Below are 24953 nucleotides of genomic sequence, written 5' to 3'. Positions count from 1 at the left end.
ACTCAAATCAAGACTCCCTCTTGAAAATAAAACACCCAGCTTTTGAAGGTTTGAGGGAATCCATACCTGGCCATTTCCCCCAAATCTCTGCTCAGTTCTAATATTCAGATCAGGAGCCTTGTTCCTTCATTAAGAACCCAGATCTAAGGTGTGGTGGATTGGTTTCTTAACTAATTTTCTTGAGACATACCCTTGAATGTAAAGAAAGAATACATACGCACATGGCAGTTAATTATGTATCTAGATGCTGTTGAGCTCAGAATATAAATAAATATTTACTATGTTATATTTGCAAAGAGGAGGATAGAGGGGTCTAGCTATTGATTCAAAAATATATTTATATACATAATTTTTAAGTGCTTTATTTGTAGTTTCTCCTTAATTTTAGGGTAGCTGTACTATAGATATTTTTTGCTATAATCTCAGATGGTTAGGGTATGGTTACTCAAACTGTTCATTCATTTTCCTTTCCTTGTCTATCTTTTGTGGTTTCTTTGTGGTGTGCTTATGCAAAGTGGAAGTATTTCAGACCTTTAAGGTTTTTTTTTCTTTCAGTTACAAACACCACAAGAAAAAAAAAGGGGGAACTGATTATCTTTCAAATATTATAATTAGGTCATTTAATTAGGTAAATATGTGATCTTCTGTTTGTTTAGATTGAAAGAAAACGTGTCTTTTTAATGGAAGAGGGATATTACGTATACCATTAATTTGATAATTTTGATGCAGTATTATAGTGAGTATATGCTTCATTTATTCCCTTGAATACTTATTAGTTCTGAGTGGTCCAATAATTAGAAGACACACAAAAATGAAAAGTTAAATAGAACAACATTGCAAGAATTGTTACAAGATCATATAGGAGGAAGTTGCGCAGACAGCTCACATGAGGACCGCTGTGGCATGAAAGGATGTGTGGATTTGCACAGGGAGAAGGGAGAAACATGCTAGGCAGAGTAGTGGTATGGAAGACCAGGGAGCTTAAGCATGGTATTGAGGATCTCTACAGCAGCACTGTCCCAACAGAACTTTCTGCAGTGATGGAAATGTCTGCTATCTACACTGTCCCATATAATAGCCACTAGTCCTAGTGACACTTAAAATGTGGCCAGCACAACGGAAGGGAGTTGCATTTTTTAATTTTAATTACGTTATATTTAAACATAACTGTGTTTATCCTGTGGCTCTCATATTGGATAGCACAGATTTAGAGGCTAAGTGAGAAGCCCTGCCTCACCACAGTAGGTATTCCCAGTGGGGCTCAGTGTGGTAAGGGGGAGGACATGCTCAGAAAGGTTAAGTTGGGGTGAAAGTTTGAGTACCTTACCGTGCCAGAATAAGGAAGCATTGGGAAGTCACTGAAGGTGAATATGCAGTGTAGATTGAAGAAGGTAGGGCCTGGATGCAAAGACATAAACAGGAAAGCTATTTGAGTTACCTATGTGACTATGGGATGGGTTTTGTGAGCACATAAACAGTTGGTGGTTGTTTGGCTGTAGAGTAATGGGAGAGAGGAGTCAGGGAGTATTCTTGTTTCCAACCTGAGTGGCTGGAAAATTAATAAAGTCTTAAGAATAGGGAAGAACTGGTTGTAGAAGGAATAAATATTGAATTGACATGTCGAATTAAGGTGGAGTATCTAAGTAGAAGTATCCTACTGGCAAGTTGGAGATACATAACCAAAGCCTAGGGAATGGCTCCGAGCTTCACAAATAGATTCTTAGGAGTCATCTCCAGGAAATGACGGTTGAAGTTCCAAGAGTGGACAGGTGTTCTGAGAGGACCACGGAGAGGAAAGAGCTGGTGGGCTGAGTCTTCCATTGAAGTCCACAACTGGGAATTAGTAGAAGGAAGAGGCATATTTAAAGTGGATGGAAGAAGAAATTGGAAGAAAGATGCGGGGTCAGAGGAGAAGTGAAACCAGAAATCATGGAGAAGAGAAATTCCAGAAGTAGGTTCAGAGTGGGAAAATGTTGGATGATGAAGGAGAAAAGGTCGGGGTAATCAGGTGAATACAGATGTGAAGAGACACAGAGCATATTAAGAAATGAGAACTAGATTCTCATGTCCTTGAGTGACATATTTCAAAGGTAGGTGTGATCTCTTTGATTCCAAAGGTTGAAGGAAAGAAGTTAATGGACAGAGAGCAATGAAAGATGATGGAGTTAGTGACTTAGAGCACAGGTGACAAAATACTAACCTTGAAAAGGAGGGAGGGTTGTCTGAGAGAGAAGCAGAATGGGGTCCAAGTTAGAAGAAAGGAGATGGCAGAACTTGTGTCAGCTTGCGCTGCCTTTCCCATTAGTGTGGGAGACGAGTCCCTTACTGGGATAGTGACGTGGGTGACTCGGCAAATGGTAGGAAGTTTAAGAACAGTGAAGAAGTTTTGAAAGAACCATTGTTGGTAGTGTGCCAGGGAGTCTACGGAGAATTCAGAGACTAACCAGCAAGGGCAAATCCTGGTGGGAAGTTTGATGTAGCTGTGGATTAGGTAATTGTTACTTTCTGGGATAGCTTCATGGCCTGATAGTAAGATTGGAGAGAAATGTTGTTGGTAAAGATGATTCTGGCCTAGGCATAGAAATCAGTTAAGAGATGAGGCTCTAGAGTCAGATTGCCTTGGTTGAAGTCTAAGCCCCACCACTTACTTGCTTTTTATAACTTTGGGGGAAGCTACAACGGTAGCTTTGGTTACTTTGGTATCTCGCTTTTCCTCGTCTGAAAAATAGAGATAATAGTATTAGCCTCAGGACTGATAGTAAGATGAAATGAGTTTTACTTTCATATTTCATCTAATTAAGGTGCTGCTGATTATTTCAGTGCACTATTTCATGTGCTACTTGAGGGGGAAAAAAACATCAATTAGATAGGACTTACCACCAATTGTAAAGTTCCTGGTTTCAGAGGTGTTAAAGTCCGGGAGAGGGGAGGTGCATTTTATTGCATTTTATGCTCAGCATAGGATTTGGTGCATAGTAAACATGCAGAAAACGCTAGCTATTTTTAAAAATCAATGTGATTGTAGAGTCTAGAATGTTAATGAGAGCAATATGGAATCTAATCTAGATAAGGGGTCATAGGTTATAAGAAGTCTAATGGACTTAAATGAATTGAGAACAGTTAAGCAATGGGAATCCTGGTAATGAAATTGTGAAATATCAAGTTTGGGAATTTGTAGATGGAGCATTTCCCTGACAATTGTAGATAAAGGTTTTTGAGAAAAATACAGTAATTGAGCTAAGAAGGATGCCCTTTAATGATTTAAAGAAGTTACTTAAATTGTCCAGAGCTTTTAAAGATAAGTATTCAAATTTATCTGTGGCTTTTTTTATAGCATTCATTAGTGTTACTTTTTTTTTTTTTCCTCCAGTGGAGTAATACACACTCAGTGTAGGATTCTGGCATGGATTCTTGTCATAGTGTCAGAAGGAAAGGGGGAGATTGATTTATGCCATTTCATCAAGAGATAGGAGGGGGTAATTAATAGCCAGCTGTAGAGCTCTTTCAAATGTGGAAGGCAGAAACCATAAAGAAAAATTTTATAGATTTGACAGCATTTATGTGGCCAAATGCACGCAAATAGCTAAACATGGACTTACAAGTAACTACCTTTTAGGTAACATCTTTGCAGCAAGTTATTTTTCTATGTAAGAAACTTCTAAAATCAATAGGAAAATAGTACCCCTGAAAAACAAGATTGGTAAAGGACATGAACAGACAATTAAAAAATACACGAAATGCTAGCTATTAATAAAAAATGTTCTCCTGTGTCCTGGTCAGATTCCTCACTGGAATAGGGATGATGTCTTTTACTTTATTGTGTTAAGCTAGGTTTTTGTCGCTGAAGCTAGAATTTCCCAGCTGTGCCTAAGCAAAGCCGGAGTTACTGGGAGGTACATGGTATATATAAGCCAGAGTCACAAGAGACAGGGCTTCTCCATCTTATTTCCTTGATCATACTCTGCTCCTCTCCATGACATGATTTTGGGGTCAGAGTCTGGGAAGAAGGTGAGGTGTTCCCAGCCCGTTAGGGATTATCATTTATATGCAGTTTCTCAGTCAACTGACGTGATTGATGAACCTGAGAGGCACCAGTACTTCATAGAGTATGACGAAATGGGCCTCTTTCTCTCCTGCCTGGGTTGCAGCATTAGATTCTGTTTACAGTGTCATTTTCTTATTCATAGGAGACACGGTGGTGGTCTTGGAATATGGTTTTGATTATTGAAATGGAATAGTTTGTAAGGTATTAAAGTGAGAAAAGTCCTCTCATATAGTGGAAATTCTTAGAAAATGAAAATAATTTAAAAAGGCATTAGCATTTACTTTCCCAGATTTTCTCTTAAGGATAACAGTGCTCATGGGTGTTAAAAAAAGGCTTCTCATGGGCTGTCCATAAGGGAGGCATCCGCTGTTTGTGGCTGAGGTCCATACCTGACTGAAGCATACTCAGTCTTACCTCGGCATTAAGGGAGTTCTTACTGAGTTGCTAGACAGAGTAAAATTATCTGTCACCATTTTCTGCTTCACCATCTCCTTTCTTTTAGATTTTTTATTTTTTTAAGTCATCTCTACACCCAGTGTGGGGCTTGACCTCACAATCCCAATATTAAGAATCTCATGCTCTACGACTGAGCTGGCCAGGCACCCCTTAGATGATCTGTGAACATTTCAGAGTTGGTGGGGGAAGACTTTGAAATGTCACTTACAGATACCACTTGGCCTGGTACCCATTCCCTCCGTTTTTCTGAGTGACTGTGGGTAGGAACCCTGAGCTGATATGCCTTGGTTAGCCTCAGACTCTCTAAAAGCTGAGCGGGAGAGGGAAGGTGACCACTCCCTGCTGGAAAACGGGTCTTAATTTTATCAGAGACTGTAGATTTTCGTGAAGGGGAATAATAAGGCAGCACATGTTGTGTTAGCATTTAGCCCCTGCTGGAACCCAGGGTGGCAGATTGTATATGGCCTGCCGTCTCATCTGTTACAGCTTCCTGTTTTGCTTCTTGTCCGTTGCTGGCTTTGCAGTCTGGCATGATTAATAACACTGTCTTTATTTTCCTTGTGTTCTTGTTTGTGTGCTCAGGATTTCCATTTAGTCTGTTCGAGCTTGAGGGAATGTTTGATTGGTTTTAAATGTTTTCCTGTTAACTGTGAACAAAATTAACTTGATTAACATTCATATGATTGGCACACAAACTGTATTTGTAGCATTTGTTTGCATTTAAACACTGAAGAGTTTTGTCAAATTGTGCAGGCTGAGATGTTGATTATATTTTGGGAAGGGCTCCTTTAAGAAGGTACATCCTCACTGTGGGGTTCTGCCTTGTGTTAAGCCCAAATGAATCATTTCAGCTAGTGACTTGTACACCCCACTGGGTGTCTGCTGTATCTGGGGGAGGGTCAGAGAAATGTATACTTCAGTTTCTGCCTCCAAGAAGCAATCTTATCAGTAAGAGGAGACCACAAAAAAAAAGTTAAATAACAAGCAGCATTACTAATGTTACATATTCCTTCTAGTTTGAAGATGTTTCTCTTATAACTGGGATAGCCTTTAAAATTGAGATATTGAGAAAGAAAGCTGATGCAGTTGGTAGAGCTCTTGCTTCCTGCCCTTCTGTGGTTTTGAAGTGTGTTTACTTCATAAGGCATGTCCTGTACAGTTGACAAGGTCAAACCAGTGGCCGTAAATGTTCAACTTGCACTAAAAATCTTGTAACTTTGATGATCAGTACAAATCAGCTTGTCTAGTCTAGCTTTTGTTTTAATAGCCTTTATTATGGTTATCTTATTACCCCTTTAGACTGAGTTATTTGGGGTTAAGGGGTAGTGTCTTTATGATTGCACGATTGTCCTCCCCGGCCTGTCCATCAAAATCCTTTGAACAACTGCTGCAGAAATCCATGGGCCTGCTGCTAGGGGATTCTATTCAAGGGTTATGGTGGAGAGCTTTTATACAATTATTACAGGCAAGTTTAATGTCCACCAGCATTAAGAACTTCTGGCCTGACACACAGTAGGTACTTGATGAGTGAATTTTTTCATTTTGATTAAAGTTCGTTGTGGGTATGAACTATGTCTTTTATACCTAGCAGCACTTGGCCCTGTATGATACCTGTCGTAGGTGCTCAAGCCATACTGGTTAATTCTGATAATTGATTGTTCTGTTCCTGCCCCTTTTTTTTTTTTTTTAAAGATTTATTTATTTATATTAGAGTGTGCGTGCACAAGTGGGGACAGGGGCAGAGGGAGAGAGAGAATCTCAAGGAGACTCCCTGCTGAACACGGCCATGGCTCAATCCCAGAACCCTGAGATTATATCCCAGGCTGAAATCAAGGGTCAGACACTCCACCAACTGAAACACCCAGGCTCTCCTGTTTCTGCTTTTTTTTGTTTGAGGAGAAGAAGAGAGAGGAAAAAAGGATATGTGTGCTTGACCTCTTTTCTTGTCCGTCCTTGAAGAGATCAGTAATTCCTTGTGTCCTAGTGTCTAGAAGTGGAGCTAAAAAGAGGTGTTGAGGCCTGAAGCACTTAGACTACAAGGAGAAAAGGGGAGGAAAAGTGTAGAAGAGTAGAGCAGCAGTTCATCTGCCAAGGTCTGGAGAAATTTTGGGTTGTCACAAGAAGGGGAGGCAGGACAAGAGTGATTCTACCAGCATCCAGTAGGTAGAGGGCATCGATCCTGTTGACAGTCCATGATGCTAAGGCTGAGAGACCCTGCTGAAGAGCATGAAGAGGGGGTTTAGAAGGCAGGTAAAGTTTGAAGCCGTGGTACCCCCAGCCGATGTTTCTGCCATACCAGTACACGGTTTGCTTTATCTTCCCCCTGTTGCTCATTCCCTCACCCACTGAACCCAGAGTTCAGACTATTAGTTTTTGTCGTTATGTGTAGATAATATTGTGACTGTCAGCTGTGTATTAGCCATTAGAAGGAATATTTTAATATTTTATGGATACTTAAAATTTTATCCATCTCTACATTTGCTTGAGTGGAAAAGTATTAACTTAAAAAAATAAGCCAGTAATTTTGTTTTGATCTGTTTATGTTTTTGGTGAAGAACCTAAGAATAATCAGTGGGAATATAAAGAAAAAGCATTTCTTAAAAGGAGCTTAATTTTAATGTTCCACTGACTTATGAGAAAAGAATATTAAGAGTTGAACACATACATGGTCTGTTGGTGTGAAGTCATGGTGCAATTTCCTTATGTCTTGTTATAGCTTATGACTTCTTGTCCTTATTTTGCCCTCTTTAGGTTAAAATGAACTTAATTTTGTCATTGCTGCCCTGATAAAATTCTTGGTTTTTCCCATATTCTAGGAAAGTGGGAAGTTATCAAGAAGGAAAGAACAACAAAAATAAAAATAAGTTGGGAAGGGAAGGATTGGAGGGATTAAAATAAAATTATGAACAAATCCCTGCTTACCTGTCCTTCTGCTTTATGCATGAGACCCGGGAGGAGGTTATTTAGGAGGGGCAGGGTGGTGGACTGGTTGCCTTGGCAAACTCCTTAGCCTTTCTATACCTCTGCTTCATCATCTCTGAAATAGTCCTTTCAGGATTCTTGTAAGGATTACAGGAGTCAATAGGTATAAGGTGTCAGAACAGCAGTTGGTGTTTCACTGCGAGTGGTGGTGGTGATTGTGGTGCTGGTATATCTGAGGATGATTTTTGATTCTTGTTGAATACCTGAGCTCTGCTGGAAATTGGTGGAGACCATAGATGTGCTCCTATGATGGCATCCATTGAACCACGTGTGTGACAACTCCCTGTCTTTGAAGTTGGTCATGATGGTGATGAGAGTTTGTTGAGTCTTCCAATTGGTGTGTTTCAGATGTTCAATGAAGGCTGTTTCTTGTCTACAGTAAGAATTTCAAGAGAAGGAAAGATTTATATGATAAAATTTGTTTGCTTTTGTAAGTGTTTATAATATAATAAAACCATTCTAGTTAACTGACTGCATCACCCACTTACAGATTTTTCTACAGCAGTATTTGAATCTTGAACAGGCGTGTCTTGAGAATTTGCTGTGTTCTCAGGGTATAAAATACTAGTGTAAACAATATCCGTATTTAATATTGTAAACAAACTGATACAGACATAAAATCTTTCTTTGAAAGAGCATCATACATTCCAAAAACAGGTTAATTTTTAAAAAATTCATTGCGATATAATTGATGTACAATATTATGTTAGCTTCAGATATACAACATAGTGATTCGACATTTGTATACATTGTGAATGATCACCACAATAAGCCTGGTTACCATCTGTCACCTTAAAAAGTTAATACTATATTATTGACTGTATCTGTCATGCTGTATATTACATCCTCATGATTTGTTTGTTTTATAAGTGGAAGTCTGGACTTCTTAGAGCCTTTCACCCATTTTGCCCCCTTCCCCCAGCCTCTCTCCCTTTTGGCAACTACCAGTCTATTCTGTATGTCTGTGAGTCTGGGTTTTGTTTTGTTTTGTTTTGTTTTTAGAATTCTGCACATAAGTGACATCTTGTGGTATTTGTCTTTCTCCAGCTGGCTTATTTCACTTGGGATAATATCCTGAAGGGCTATCTGTGTTGTCACAAATGGCAAGATTTCATTCTTTTCTTATGACTGTGTAGTATTTCTGTGCGTGTTTGCGTGTGCGTGTGTGTATGTGTGTACCACATCCTCTTTCCATTCATCTGTAATTGGACACAGGTTGCTTCCATATCTCGGCTATTGTAAATAATGCTTCAGTGCACGTAAGGATGCATATATCTTTTTGAATTAGTGTCTTCATTTTCTTCAGGTAGGTACTCCGTAATAGAATTCCTGGAACACATGGTATTTTTATTTTTAATTTTTTGAGGAAACTCCATGCTCTTTTCCATAGGGGCTACACCAATTTACATTCCCATCAACAGTGCACAAGCGTTCCTTTTTCTCCATATCCTCACCAAAAATTGTTGTTTCTTGCCGTCTTGACAATTTTTTTTTTTTTTAAAGATTTTATTTATTTATTTGCCAGAGAGAGAGAGGGAGAGAGAGCAAGCACAGGCAGATAGAATGGCAGGCAGAGGCAGAGGGAGAAGCAGGCTCCCTGATGAGCAAGGAGCCCGATGTGGGACTAGATCCCAGGACGCTGGGATCATGACCTGAGCCGAAGGCAGCTGCTTAACCAACTGAGCCACCCAGGCGTCCCGACAATTTTTTGATAAAAGCCATTCTAACTGGTGTTAGGTGATATCTGATTGTGGTTTGATTTGCATTTCCTTGATGCTTAGTGATGTTGAGCATCTTTTCATGGGCCCCTTGGCCATCTGTATGTCTTCTTTGGAGAAATGTCTACAGAGGTTAATTTCTATTAAGGCTGCTTTGGATTATCCATTTTATTGTTCCTACTGATGTGACTGCTTGACAGTCAGTTGAACTCAATTTGTATTTTTATTGCATGGTAGGTAACAAAGCCCAGGATGCGTGAGAGATGTAGTCATGGCAAAGAAAACAGCATACATTTGTTGGCCATTCTCCCTGTATGTGTATTGCCCCTTGGATAAATGTTGTGTGGCTCTTAACACAGTCGTCCTTGTAGGATGTTTCTCCCTTCTCTCACTGACATACTTCCTAACTCTAAGCTTGGTGGTGGTGGGAAGTGTACCATACTCATTTTCTTTCTACTGCAGGTTTATGTTGGTGGTAAGCGCTTAAAGAATTTATTCAATTAAGTTGTGAATTAGTGAAAACTAAAGTTCTCTTAGTAGTTGAATGTCTAAAGGAGGAGAATTTGGGTTCTGAAGCCTTCTGAGAGCTTCACTAGGTGTTTCCATTCTGACTAATAACTAAGTCCCTGTGGAAAAGTTCACGGATAGGACCGGACTGAACATGTGACTGAGGCAGAGAAAGCTGCACTTACAGTACAGCGCTCATCTATTTCTGTAGGTTATGCTTGCTTATATCTAAAGCATTTTCCCTTTAACTCAGTGGGAGATGTTGCATTTGCTTCTTTTAGCTCTTAGCAGGAGGGAGCTTGCCCTATTCTAGAAGAGGGCTGCTACTGTTTTGTTCAGTTTTTTCTCCAAGGTGACCAAGCAGACTTTCTAAGTCCGTCTAGTTTTTGGCAGATCGAAAACAGGCTGTCATTGATGGTCATGTGGAGGAGAGTGAAATCTGGCTAATGTCAGTGTTTGTTTCAGTGATTGTGTAAACTTTGATTTTTATAAATTATTTCACTCTTCCAAGTAATAGATTTATGTACTGGAAAAGTGACAGGACCAAATTGCTTTTGAAGATATTTGAGTAATACAAAATTTTGGGGAGGGGGGGAGAAGTTCATGCATTGAAAAGTTTGAAGGATATTTGAATTATTAATGGAAAGGGGACTATGGGACTAGAATGGGAAGAAAAATTATTTTTTGTTATAATATGCATTTTGTAAAATTGAATTTTTTGATCATATGGCTGAATTGCTTAATAAAAAAGTGCATTCCCATCCATATCCTGTTCACCTGGACTTAAGTCATATATTCCAACTCTGTATACAGGAATAGATTTCTCTTAAAAATCCCAGTGCAATGATATTTCCACTCTGTGCAGAAACACTTTCAATTATGTTTTCCTTTATTAAAAGATATATCTTGCCACCTCTTGGTCATAATACTGTCTTACAGAGCAATGTAGAATAATGTTACCCTCTTTAGTTTTTATTTATTTTTATTATTGGGGTTTTAAAATTGAAAACATTATAATTAGTTATAAGTAAAAATGTTCTGCACTCCCCTCCTTCCAGCTCAGTTCCAGAGGGAACCACTTACTTGGTTTTGTGCATTTCTTTCCAGCCTTTAAAAATATACCTATGTTATACCTGTACAGTTTTTGTTTCTATTTGTGTTTTTGAAATGGAACCATACTGTATATATTGGTCTGCAACTTTTTTCTAACTGAACAGTTAATGGTATGGTTTTTCTTTCTGGAACTGTTAGACATGGAAGTCTGTCTTTTTTTCTTTTTTAACAATTACGTCATTGTCAGATGTATCATAATTTATTTAATTATTCCATTATTGTTAGACATCTGGGTTATTTAGAACAGGAATATGTTTGTGTATGTTCATCTGAGGATGTTGCTTCCCTTGCAGCTGTCTCAAGGCGTGGCTGTTCTCTCTCCCAGCCTTCGTACCATGGTGCATGGAAGGCGGCTCCTGTTCATTGCCACCACCACACTGTTCTTCCATCCTCCATAGAAACACCCAGCTTTGGGGCGCCTGCGTGGCTCAGTGGGTTGGGCCTCTGCCTTCGGCTCCGGTCATGATCTCAGGGTCCTGGGATTGAGCCCCGCATTGGGCTCTCTGCTTGGCAGGAGCCTGCTTCCCCCTCTGTCTCTGCCTGCTGCTCTGCCTACTTGTGACCTCTCTCTCTGTGTCAAATGAATAAATAAAATCTTTAAAAAAAAAAAAAAAGAAAAAAAAGAAAGAAACACCCAGCTTTGAATATCATGTCAGATTGCACCTCTCACTTTCCTTCCTTATTAGTGCTTTCCGGTCCGGTCCCCATCATCTACTTTAATTCCCTAGAGATTTTAGTTTCCAGTCGTTCCTCCCTCCCTGCTGTTCCTGTGATAGTTCTTGGACTGCTTCTCCAGTGACCTTTGACCCCACCTCAGACACTCCTCCTCAGAGTTCCATAACATGGGATTTTGCAAGTCTAAAAATTAAACCGATTTCTACAATTTTATGGTTGTTTTCTTTGTTTACTTTAGCAATGAAGTGTATTTGTTCATGGCCATACCTTCAGAAGATATCCAGGATCTTTTCTGCCACACTGATCCAAACCTTTGACCCTCTCAAACCACAATTGCCGTAGCTTCCTAATTGGTCCCCCTTGTTCTTGCTGGTGCTACTACTACAACCATCACCACTCCTGCTACTTCCAGGTTCCATTCTTTCAGGGGCAACCCATGGTCATCCTGTCAAGCTCTGCTCACATCTCCCATGTGGTCCCCAGCTCTGTTCACAGTGCAGGCTGGGACGTCCCTGAGTGGCTCCCCGTGTGGGCTCCCTGTGTGTCTGCTCCCGTTATCTGGTCCACTTCCGCTCTCACGCCTGCCCCTTGCCTCTGTCCCCTTGTGCAGTGAGCTGCCTCACTTGTCCCTGTGGCTCCACCCATCACCTTTCTAGTCCTCTCTTCAAATGTCACCCTCTTCGTGTGGCCTTCCCTGATCACTGGAATGTAGGTCTCATGAAGGTACAGACTTTTAAAAATATGCCTTTTGTCTCTATTGTTCAGTGCCATGTCCCTAGTGCTTTTCTCTCCCTGCTCCCACCCTCCCTCTGTCTCTCTTTCTTATAAAGTTAGAACTTGATGGAACAGACAAAACTAGGACAGAAACTTCGGGTTTTTTTGTATGTACAGAGTATTCAAATTAAGTTCCTTATTTGTGAAACTGTTGTATTAATAAAATATATTACATTTTTCAGCATGTTGTAATTTTCAAATCAGTTTTGCATGTTCATATTTGTGCCTTGTAACACCCCAGCAGACTAGGTGGTGGAATCAGAATTTTGTGGAAAAGCACACTGAAGCTCAGAGAGGTGTTTTTTTCAGAGTACAGCTTCTAAGTATGAGCTGCCGTTCCAGCCTACCTCTTTTCACTCCAAGTGAAGGGCTCTTGTTTTCTCATTTAGAAACCTCTTATGGTGACAGAAAAATTGTAGGGGTTTTATTTAAAAGTGTGGGACATGTGCCTGATTTCTTATTTTGGACTTAGTCTGCCTTTTGTTTCTATTTTGAAAGTACATAGAATAAATAGTTAACTTTAAAATTCCTGACAATGACAGATCAACAAGTTTTATTTCTCTCACCTGTGGAGGAAGTGGCCTCCACCCAGTTTTACTGAATTAGGAGGGAAGTGATTTTTTCAAGTGATAAAAAGAAATAAAATTCCATGCTCTTCCCAGAGGAGGAGTTCAACAATTGGGAGAATGGCGTGAGACCATATGTTGGTTTGTAAAAGGATATAACTTGTAAAGATGTTTCCTTTGATGCCTGTGATGAATATGGATGTGTTTCCCTTCTAGAGGGTCCTGATTAAATTATTCAATTAAGAGCTGAGCAGAAGGATCTAAATATAGGGAGAGGGTTCAGGCTGTCCTACTTGTGTATGTCAGCTCACCCCTACAGATGTGTGTGTTGTCATAAACAGCACCTGTGAGATCAGTGGGGAAGGAGAAATATGTTCCAAAAAATGAAATACAGCAGGATTTTTTTTTTTTTTTTAAACAGGGCAGTTTTTTTTCCTCTCTAGACTTCTCCATTTTTATCTGTGAATTTGGCACTTGAACTACTTTTTTTAAAAACGTGAATTAATGGACTCTAGCACCTGTTCTGCGTAGTTATCAGTTTAAAATATAGATCTACCACTTACCTAGAATATGGTGTTGAGAAAGTTACTTTTGATTCTCAGGCTTATTAATAAAATTGAAGTAATGCTATATAGCTTAAAGGATTGCTGTAGAAATCAAGATTTTTGTAAAAAAAAAAAAACCTCAGTATAATGCTTCCATAAGGTGATAATGCAATTAGAATAATTTTGCTCATTTGTTATTGATGAATCATGCATAACTGACCACTTATGGGAATTTACCACATTTAGCATTCTTTGCAAGCCGTGAAATTGCTGTTCTATGTTAACAGTGACTCAGAGTATTTTTCTTTTTTCCAAGAGACGACTATGGTAGAGTTTTTCTTCTTGTACTCAACAAAATTAAAGTTTAAAATGCCTCTGGTCTTTAATCTCCTGTGTTTAAGGGGTGAGCACTTGCAGGCCAAGTGACTGTCCAGCCTTTGAGCTGAGGTGGATGCAGGTGAAATTTATCAGGGTGGGGGTAATTAGGATCTGGGTATCTTGAAAGACAACCATGAACCGAAGAACAGTCTTCTGTTACAAGCATGAATTTGACAACAGGGATTCCATGGGATTAAATAAGTGACAAGGAGATGTACAAATAAGCCAAATTTGTTTGTTGAAGTTGAGGACAGTCAGAAAACTAAGTGCCTTCAACCTACTTAACAAGTAATGATCTGATGAAACTAAACAGAGCCAACACTTGTTATCCTCTGGAGAGTCTCTGTTACTAAGGATAATTGACCAGTTGTCCTATAAGCAGCCCCGGTTTGTCAGGAGGGAAGGACTTGTATATGCAGAACAGAATCAGAGAGCATTCTTATCTTCAAGAATTTTCTAACACAGTGGAGATGTACTGAATAGTATACTTGGCACACCTGAGTATGTAAACTAGAGTCCTGTCCTCTTCAGAGTCTCATGTCATTGTGACATCCATAAATACCTTGCTTCATTTTCATCAAGGGGATGCTACTTTTGAAATTACCTGGCCGAAATCACAGCTTGCAATGAACTTACCAGTGGGAAGTGGGAAGCTGCTATTCAAAGTCTATGTGTTACTACTTTCCTTTTTGATTCCAGGTTCCACTCAGTTAACACTATGGAGAGACCACATGGCAGCTCTTGTTGGCAGATCTGTTAAGTCACACCTGAGAGACGGGGAAACTGGCTGTTAGCTTATGTGTTTTTAAGGTGGTGTAGTACCTGCGTAATTGCATTACTACTAAAAATAGGCTTTCAAGAGCTTATCCTCCATCCCATCTTCACTCCTCCATATCTGGAAATTAATCTCTGAAAAAATGGCAAACTAGTCCATGTCATTAATTACACGTTTAGAAAGTCGGGAAATGTTTGCAAGTAACCAAAGCAAGGCTTAATAATAAGAGGCTGAGGAACGTGAAATTTGACTTCTGGGTGTTTGTAATGGCGGGACTTTGCTGCTGCTTTGATCTAAGACCGGCAGATTTCTTCTGTGATCTGCAGTGGATCTTCATATCACTTTCTTGTGCAGGAATTTAAGTACATTTTCTTTTTCTGAGGACCCAGTTGCAGTAGAGTTCCTTTTAGCCGGACTTCCCGGCAGTGAAAGAGGTGGCTTAAAAAGTGCTTTTGAATCTGTGAAAGTTGGAGAGAGTTATTCACCCGCATTTTCTTCTTCTTCTAGGATTTTTCCCCCCTTGTTTTGGTTAGTGGTTTTATTTAGCTACATTTGACTGTTTGAAATTGAAAGTCGAGGGCTAACTGCTATTTTAAAACAGGAAAAAGAAACGCAGAGACACTTCACCTGTTTTCTCCTACAGTTCAAGTATCTCAAAATGAAGTTAGTTCCTAGTTGGAGAAGCTGGAGAAATGAAACATTTGAGCAGACTATTATTTGTTGAAACCAGATCACAGAGCATTGTAACTTTGGGGTATTTGTCTGAGACCAAAATTGCTAGAGATAACCCATCTCTCCTGATACTCATTGTAATGGCATTATACTTGTATGGCAAATTTAAACATTTTTTTTTCCTGTCTGCCTTGAGAGTGGATAAAGATGTATCATTTTCCTTAAGGAACTGTCTGACAGTCTTTTATGCTTTTGTTAGGAACTGTTGAGAGTTGATACCCCTTATGGCTGTGTTTTGCTTGTTCCAGAATACTATCCTCACCTGTGCTCATTACTATTTTTCACAGGTACTGTTCATAGGATTGTGTTCCATCCAGAGATACGAGTGTATTTCAGCGCTCCTAAGCCAGTATGTGGATTGTCTGCTGTTCCACTTTGAAGTCATTTAATTTTATCAAAAGTTTAGAAGATCCCCGTTCTTCAGGACTTTTGACCCCATAGCCTAATTTTACTAGGTCTAATGAATATGGTTATGATCCCCTCCCTTTACTCCCCCTTTCTCCTGCCATTTTCTGAATTTTCCATCTTGCTCTTAACCAACAAAGCTCATTGTAATTCTTGGCTTAATGATGGATTGCTCTTTATGTTTTAAAATATTTATTGGCATTGAATCTCTGGAATATTTTTCTTTGCAACCTTCATCTTTTTAAGTATTTTTAACCTTAATCTGTAGTGTCTGCTCTTCTTTTGATTCTGTGGTTTCTCTGAGGGTCAGGAGTTTTTAGGTTATCTTGGTTTTATTCTTCTTGAGAATCATGATCTGTTTTGGCAGTTTGGCCTTTGGTAAAAGTATACAGTTGACTTGGGTACCCAGATGAAATCAAGTAGGCTAAAAAACAAAATGGAGTAAAGCAAAGTTACATTACAGATCCACTGTCACATACACTTTTTGGCCCTTTTTGATGTTTTAATTTAGCCAGGCATCTCAGTGGAGGCAAGAGTTCTTACCAGGCATTGAATCCTATTTAAAATGGAATAGATGACAGATACCTTTACATAGTACTAATATTGCCACCAGTTACTTTATACAACACATCTCTGTAGATTTTACATCTCCATGGTATATGTTGGTATATGTTGAAACATTTTAGATACAAAAACGATTGCACTGCAAAAATCATATAGCTGGCTTACGATTTCTCTGAAGCCCCAGTATAGCTCTACTTTGGGAGCTTAAGTCTTAACTTTTCCTGCTTATTCACAAAGATCATCTGTTGAAGAAGAAAGCTAGTGGCATACATCAGGAAATATGCACAGTTTATTTTGTTACCTTGGAAATACTTATTTCCTAAAAAATGGTTCCAACATTTTTATGGGAAGATTAATTTTTGTAGAATTGTCTTTTTTCTTAACTTATCCAACTGTTAAACAGTTCCAAAGTGACGTTAATCAATACCCTGTGCTTTTAGTTCCTTAAGTCTTTTGATCTTTATGCCATGCTGTTTTACTGTTAGCGTTAAGACAGAGTAATGAACCAAAGAACAAGTGGGAAAAAAAGCGACTTGCTTGCTTCATTGAGAATAGACCATTTATCTTCTGTCAGTTACTTTTTTAAGATACCAGGAGTCTTTGATTTTTTTTTTCCCCAGTCACTTTTTGGAGCCTATATTTTATATTTATTTTATTGAATAATTTAATTATTCCCTCAATATTTAATGGAGTCATTTATTTTGTCTCCTTCATCGAATTTCATGCCAGTGCAACAATTATAAGCCTTACTGGTCTGAAGCTACAGAGGGCATTTAATTTGGTCCTGATCTGTCTCCTTTCTCTTTCATACACTTATAAAGGTACTTGGTTTGTACCACTTGGTAGCTACCCTCTCTCTGCCCTTTTTTAAAATGTATTTTCAGATACAAATTAGGATAATTCTTTTATAAAATTCTCTGTGGGAATCTGGGATCTAAATGGTATTGAACACCAGATAGTGTATTTTGTTTTTATTCACACAGTTGGATAATTACAGGTTTCTTTACTAGATGAGGCCAGGATGAAGAAAATGTCCATTGTTGTGCAATTGGCTAATTAGGTTTCCTTTAAATATAAAGCAAGTTACACAGCAGTTAAAGGTATTTTAAATTTTTTTCCCTTTTTCCTTTTAACATTAAGGAATAGCACATAGGTTGCAAAATTAAATAGCCCAGTCAAATGGAATATTATAAGAGTATTTTTCTCACTTGGCCTCTGGCAATGCTAATGGAAATCCTTCCCATAGGGAAGGATTTTCCCATAGGAAAAAGTTTCGAATTTAGAACCCTGCTTTAAACTGTATTTTTATTACTTCCAAAATCAGATCATGCTCTAAGTCTTTAGAATTAGAGATTATATAGCTTGACCTCATGAAATTGATTTTTGTTTTTTGTAATTTGCAAATATTTGCATATAGAGGCTTTTTTAAAATTCAGAAGTTAAAGTTTTCCATTATGTTTGAAAAGTTTAGAAAAGTAGGGGGGAGAGAGACATTACTAACCTTCCAAACCCAGCCACTGTTGGTATTTGGGTATATTTATGTTGTTTTTCATGCTGTGTATACCATTTTGTGTTGTGCTTGAGGTTTTTTACAAGTTATTACATAGCTTTTATGAACATATTTTTGTAAGGGCTACATAATAAATCTATTGAGTGGATTGTATCATGGCTTACCTGTTTTCCAGTTACTGGATATTACTCTCTTCCCCCTAAAATAGATAATGCTTTGATGAAAATCTCTGTGCAAAAACCTTTTACCATTCTAGTTCAGAATCTTTCCTTAGAATAAGTTTATAAAAGTGAAGTTATTAGAAAAAGATAGCATTTTTAAGGCTTCTGGAGGGTTCTTTACTAGATGAATGCTGTGTGTGTGTGTGTGTGTGTGTGTGTGTGTGTGTCAGTGTGAAATGTTTGTATTTGGAGAAGAGGGAAGGAAATCTCTGTTTGCTGACTCATGTTTTTATTTTGCACTTTAAACTGATAAGGCCACTTAGCTTTTGACATAAACTAAAGCAGGAAGTACAAAAAGGGGCAGCAGAAAATGAGTTGTCTTGCCAAGGCCATAGTATCATGGACTCATTTGAGTTCCTGATGGGGAGGTAGGTGGCTTGTTTGACTTGTATATAAAAAAAATTGCTTAACTCAAGTAGGCAGAAATTAGTCATCGGTCCTCATTTTGTTTCATCTACGCACATTTATACGTAAAGGTTTTTGATCTTGCCACTGATTTTTGTGAGTGGCATCAGGACATGCATCCTCCAGCTGGCTTGTACAGTGTTTTAGAGTTTTTGTTCTCTTTTTGGAGAAGGTTTCCTGTATTGAGGCTGTCACCGTAACTGTTTCTGAATCATAGAGCTAACCGCAGCAGTGCTCTGATGCTAAACCTTCCGCTTGTCTGCAGGATAAGATGCATCACAGGCCCTTCATGGTCTTGCCCCTGCCCTTCTTAGCAGCCTTGTGTCATCACAGCCACCTTGAACCCCTGCATTTTTGTCTTGTGTCTGGGAGAACTAACAGTTGAAACAAGTGGTTGAAAAATTGAGGCTCTAGAGCCAGACAATGTGGGTTCCAACCCTGACTCTGACACATGGCTGTGTATGTCAGCTTTGGACAGATGATTGAACTTTTCCATATTTCACTTTCCTGACCTGTAGAGTGGGGGAAATGATAGTGTTTATTCAGAGAGTTTGTTGCAAAGGTTAAACTAGTTAGGAGACGGAAGGCACTTGGAGCAGTGTCTGTCATGTGGTGATACTTCAAAATGTTAGGTCCATTGTTTCATACAATTCTGCTCATCCTGTAAGACCTGTCCAATATTACCTTTTTGGGAAAACTTCCTGAAATCTGTGGAATTCGTTGTTCTCTTTTCCTCTCCTTGTATATATTATTGTTTATACTTGCTTTAGAGCTTTTATCATACAGTGTTGTAGTTAGTTCATGGTGGGCAAATGCACAGTCCATGGGCCTCCTCTTCTACTCCTGTGCTCGTGGTCGACCTTGGTACAGTCACACATTCCTTCCGGACAAGGCCCTGGAGATGGCCTAACACTTCTCAGCCCGCCCCAGCCTTTAGTGGTAGCTTGCAGGAACACCAGCTTGCCCCAGTGAGAGTTAGTTGTTTGCTCACTCACTCTTCCCTTAGCTTGTCCTTCAGGATATAGACATTTTTGCCCTTGTCCCCTGTGTACAGCAACTAAGCACTTAGCAAGCACTCACTACAGCTTTGTTGAGTGAATGTCAATTTGAACAGTGACAACGAGGGTCTGAAATGGTGGTTCTTAATCTCCCCCCACTGCCGCCCCCCTCCCCCCAGCATATTTGCCTTGTACAACTAACCCATCTCTGACAGAGATTGAAATAGCCCCGGGTGATTTTGATAGACACTCATCCCTTCTATTTGAAAATCATTGGCTAAAATATAAAAAAGTAGTTATTAGAGTAGAAGAAAAGGCTATATAGAATACAAAGAAATTCCCTTTGTAATTTGTTACTAGAGGACTAGAAAGAAGTCATCGTCTTGTTCTTTTGCAAAGCTAACCTAAAAGTAAATGATTACTTCAGAAGGTACACTTTGACCAAGTGTGACTTTTATAGTGGCATGGATTTGTTTTCTCTTTCCTTTTCCGTTAAATGAAAGTAATGCCAGCTTTGAAAGGACTGGTAAATTTGGGTAAAACTCTTTACATTAAGAAAGGAAACAATGGACTCCTTACAGCCCATTGAATGTGTCTTTTTATTTTTTTTTATTCATATTTTATTGAGTAAAGTTGAAGTTCCACCCTTGGCCTTCTGATTTCTTCAGGGAGCTAAATTATACAAACATTTATTGAGGATCTGCTGTGTGCCAGGTGCAGTGCTGGGCTCTAAAGATAGGAAGAGAAGTAAGATGGAATTCCTCAGTCACTTTCCTGTAGTGGGAAACACAGACATGCAGACTTACCACAGAGTCACTGCGGAGATGCACAGTTTGCTGTGACAGTTATTCATAATCCTTTCCTTTTTAACTTCTGAGGATCAGTGATGATTTTCCCCTTTTATTCCTGTTGTTGGTAATTTGTGCCTTCTCCTTTATTGACCAGTTTTGCTAGGGGGTTAGCCAGTTTTATTAGTATTTTCAGAGAAGCAAATTTGATTTTGTAGGTTTTCTCTGTTATGTTCCCCCCCCAACCCTGGCCCCCCAGTTTCTGCTCTCATTTCTTCCCACTTTCTTCGGCTTTAATTTACTGGGGTTTTTTTTTTGGTTCATTCGTTCATTCGTTTGTGAAACAGAGGACATTAGTTTTCATCTCTTTCTTTCTTTCCTAATATATGCATTTAAGACTATAACTTTTCCTCTAAGTGTGGCTTAAGCCACATCCTGCAAGTTTTGATGTGTCGTATTTTTATAATCATTAAGTTAAAAGTGTTTTTTAATTTTCACTGTAGTTTCTTCTTTGACTCATGAGTTATTTAAGTACAGTTATTTTCAAGGACAATATTTTTGTTATTGATTTCTATACTGTAATCAAAAGACGTATTCTGTATGGTTTTGATATATGTAGAGATTTGCTTCATGGATCTTTATATGGTCAATTTGGGTAAGTCTTCTGCATGTGCTTGAAAGTATTATGTATTCTGTAGTCATTGGGTACAGTGATCTATGTACATGAATTGGATCAAATTTCTTTAAAATATGTTGTTAATCTTCTATATCTCTTGATTCTTGTTGACTTGTACCAGTTACTATATTAATCTCCCACTAAGATTGTTTGTCTGTTTGCCATTTTACTTGTCAGTTTCTGTTTTATATATTTTGACACTGTTACCTGAAAATTTGGGATTATGCTGTATTCATGGTGGATCAGCTCTTAAAAATTATGAAATGTCCCTTTTTTAATCTCTGGTAATACTTCTTATTTTGAAGTCTGTTTTGTTTGATTAGATAGTTAACGGCAGCTTTTTTGGTTAGAGTATGCGTAGTATCTCTTTTTCTTTCAGACTTTCTCTGGCCTTTGTATTTAATATGTGTCTCTTGTAAGTACAGTACAGTTAAGTGGTACTCTGCATCCATCCCTACCCGTCTTTTACTTGCATATTTAATGTTTATATTTAAATAATTAATGGTACTTTTGGGATTAGATCTAAATCTTACTGTATTCTATTTGTCCCAGCTATTTTCTCTCATCTTACATTCTTTGGATTAATCATATTCAAAAAAACAATTCCATGTTTTTTAGCTTCTCTATTGCCTTTTTATTATTTTTTTAAAAGGTTTATTTATTTTAGAATGCACACATGTGAGTGGGGGGAGGGGCAAAGGGAAAAAAAGAGAGAGAGAAGCAGATTTCCTGCTGAGCTCAGAGCCTGACTGATGCAGGGCTTGATCTCATCACCTTGAGATCATGACCTAAGCCAAATCAAGAGTCAGAAGCTTAACCGACTGAGCCACCCAGGTACCCCTCTTTCAGTAGTTTTTTATTATGATAAAACTTTATTAATAATTCAGTGCTTTATCACAGCCTGGGTAATACAGGGACCTTAGAACACTAATTTCATTTGCCTCTTTCTGCCTTTTTTTTGGTCATGCATTTTAATTCTTCTTTTTAAATAACCACAAGAGATTCCTGTTATTATTTTGTAAAATACAGTATTCATTTAGATTTACCTTTATTTACCCTTCTAGAGCTCTTCATTCTTTTCTGCCACTCCTTGCTTCTTTCTGGGATCTTTTTCTTTTAGCCTTACAAATTCCTACTGAATCAGTTCTCTCAGATTCCATATGTTGGAAAACACATTTATTTTACGATCAGTTTTGCATGATTTTTCCACTAATTCTGAGTTACCAGTTATTTGTTTACATTTTGTACACTGAGGATTGTCTTCTTGTTTCCATTGTTTCTGTTGGAATGTCAGCTGTCAGCCTTATTGTACTTATTTGAGAATAATACGTCTTTTTAAAGATTTTTCTCATAGGTTTTCAGCAGTTTTAGTGTGAGAGGACACATCAAACCTTGTGGATCTCTTTGTATTTTTCCTTCTTGGGATTTGTAGAGCTTCCTGGATCTGTGTCTAGATATTTATTGTCAGTTTTGGAAAATTCTTGACCAGTATCTACAAATATTGCCTCTGCAACAATTTTTTTCTCCTCTTCTCCCATTACTTTGATCCAGTCTAGTATTAAGATGATTAAAAAAAAAAAAAAAGATTTCAGGCTGTGTTTCAATATAAAAACTGGTTCATTTCATTTTTGCCCTTAAACTAGAGCATACCCCTTCAGGGTCCCAACTGAAAGCCTAGTGTGTTCACCAGGGCCTCCTTCTTTGTGGGCCCTCCACTACAGTTTGTTTGTTTTGTCTTCACCCCATGAGGCTACTGGAATCTCTCCTGTCTTCCTGAGCTTCCTTCAGCTTGGCTGCCAGTCTTCTTGCTACTTATAGCACAAGTTTTGGTAAGTGCCTTGAGAAGAGGAGCAGGAACGAATGTTCAGCTCACTTCATTGCTTTTCTGTTGTCACCATCTTTGCCTCTCCAGTCCTGAGGACCTTGGTTGCTCTTTGATGACTTTAAAATTAAAGTGGGGCTTTTTGGTTTGTTTTTATTTCATTAGCTTTTATAGTGATTTTGTGGAAGAGGTTGATGGGATACATGCTCTACTGCATCTTAGCTGGAGTTTGTGCAGTTATCCCCTCTTAAAGGTCTCTCATCACCCCTGTTTTTGTCAGGTGAGGAGTAAGTGGAAGGTTGAAAGGAGACAACCGGACTAAAGAATTTGGTGTAGTATGTGTTCATGTGCTTCATTCCTTTCATATTAATGAAAACCGATAAATTTCCTATCTTACTTCTCCTCTATCCCATAGGCACAGGCTTGTTTACTGAATAAATACCCTAAAATGTTGTAATGTTTACATAATAGAACTATAACTACTTTTTTTTTTTAGCATAAGAGAAACTTGAGGAACAAACCAAAAACAGATGTTAAGACTATTATATATTTTTTCCTGTTGTTTTCAGTTTTTGTTGACTGAGGTGTGTTTTGAAATACATTTTTAGAGCCTGTAAATAATTCTGTTGAGAACTCGGACTTCTGTGCACTGAAGTGTCTACAGTTTCGATCTCAGAACAGTTAACATACTACTTTTTAAACTGTGCCTCAGTTTGTTCTTCTGTAAAAGGGGAATAATTGTATTACTTCACAGAAAAGACTACTTAAGTAAACTAAATACTACATGTTAGCTTGGGCTGTCACAACAAAATACCTCAGACTGGGTGGCTTAAACAACAGAAATTTATTTTCACAGTTCTGAAGGCTGGAAGTCTATGATCGGTGTTCCCGCTGGTTTGGTTTCTGGTGAGAGCTCTCTCCCAGGCTTGTAGGCTGCCTTCTCTCTGTGTCCTCACCTAGCCCTTCCTCACAATGTGTGCATGGTGGGGGCCCTTCCTCTTATAGCACCACCAGTCTTACCAGATTATGGCCCCACTCGCATAACCTCATCTCCAAATACAGTCACATGGGCGGTTCTGGCTTCAACATGAATTTTAGGGTAGACATAATTTAGTCCATAGAATATCATCATACAGAAAATTACTTAAAATAGTACCTGGGGCATAGAAGTTATTTAATGAATGGTAGTTTTGCTGTAGGGATTATTTTAAACATTTTTTTCCCCTTTTTTTCTTCTCTAGGTGCTGACTTTGGATTACTTCTGAAACACTAGGAATGGTAATTTCTACTTTTCGGGACCTCAGAACCAAGAAGCTAAAGAGAATCCCTATGTAATAAAGTGAAATCTCTTCTGTTGTCCTTTGGCATTTGGAAACTTCTTTATTTCACCATACACAAGGAGTCTATAACTAGTGCAGTCATTATGAATGTGACAAGTTTATTCTCCTTCACAAGTCCAGCTGTGAAGAGACTCCTTGGGTGGAAACAGGGTGATGAAGAAGAAAAATGGGCAGAGAAAGCTGTTGACGCTTTGGTGAAAAAGCTGAAAAAAAAGAAAGGTGCCATGGAGGAACTGGAAAAGGCCTTGAGCTGCCCGGGGCAGCCAAGTAACTGTGTCACCATTCCCCGCTCTCTGGATGGCAGGCTGCAAGTTTCCCACCGGAAGGGACTGCCTCATGTCATTTATTGCCGCGTGTGGCGCTGGCCCGATCTTCAGAGCCACCATGAACTAAAACCACTGGAATGCTGTGAGTTTCCTTTTGGTTCCAAGCAGAAGGAGGTGTGCATCAATCCCTACCACTATAAGCGAGTAGAAAGCCCTGGTAAGTGTGGGTTTTTTGTTTGTTTGTTTGTTTATGTTCAGTTAGCCAACATATAGTACAGCATTATTTTTTAATGTAGTGTTCAGTGATTCATAAATTGCGTGTAACACCCAGCATGCATTACCACACGTGCCCTCTGTCACACCCATCACCTGGTTATCCCATCCTCCCACCCCCCTCCCCTCTGTAACCTTCAGTTTGTTTCCTGGAGTCCAGAGTCTCTCATGGTTTGTCTCCCTCTCTGATTTCTTCCCATTCAGTTTTCCCTCCCTTCCGCTGTGGTGGTCTGTGCTATTGCTTATGGTCCACATATGCATGAGCCCTTTTATATTGATGTGCTTAGCAGATTTGTGTTGTTTAAAATACAAAAATCATCTCTTTCTGCATTTTTAGTTGTGATTTTTAAGTATCAGGGGAAAATAAGTCAGCCCTTGAAGGTTTTGTACATTCTAATAACTCAGTCCTCTGTAGTTAA

General features: G+C 38.7%; 1 protein-coding gene across 8 annotated transcripts in view; it reads left to right on the top strand.

Moving 5' to 3' along the window:
- Window positions 1-24953, top strand: part of LOC111154171 (SMAD family member 1) — a 73735-nt gene that overhangs the window by 5322 nt on the left and 43460 nt on the right. For 6 of the 8 annotated variants that reach the window (XM_022513604.1, XM_022513621.1, XM_022513644.1 and 3 more), the window contains one exon: window positions 23897-24478. In XM_022513604.1, coding sequence (XP_022369312.1) covers window positions 24079-24478 — 400 coding nt within the window. In that variant the 5' untranslated portion in view covers window positions 23897-24078. Of the gene's footprint in view, window positions 1-15553; window positions 15616-22504; window positions 22663-23896; window positions 24479-24953 lie in introns of those variants that run through there. The other 2 variants (XM_022513628.1, XM_022513652.1) reach the window with 2 other exon arrangements.

The sequence above is a fragment of the Enhydra lutris genome, unplaced genomic scaffold (genome assembly GCF_002288905.1).
Source record: "Enhydra lutris kenyoni isolate GAN:26980312 unplaced genomic scaffold, ASM228890v2 scaffoldscaffold3, whole genome shotgun sequence".
Classification (NCBI taxonomy): domain Eukaryota; kingdom Metazoa; phylum Chordata; class Mammalia; order Carnivora; family Mustelidae; genus Enhydra; species Enhydra lutris.
This window is presented reverse-complemented; position numbering and strand designations above follow the sequence as displayed.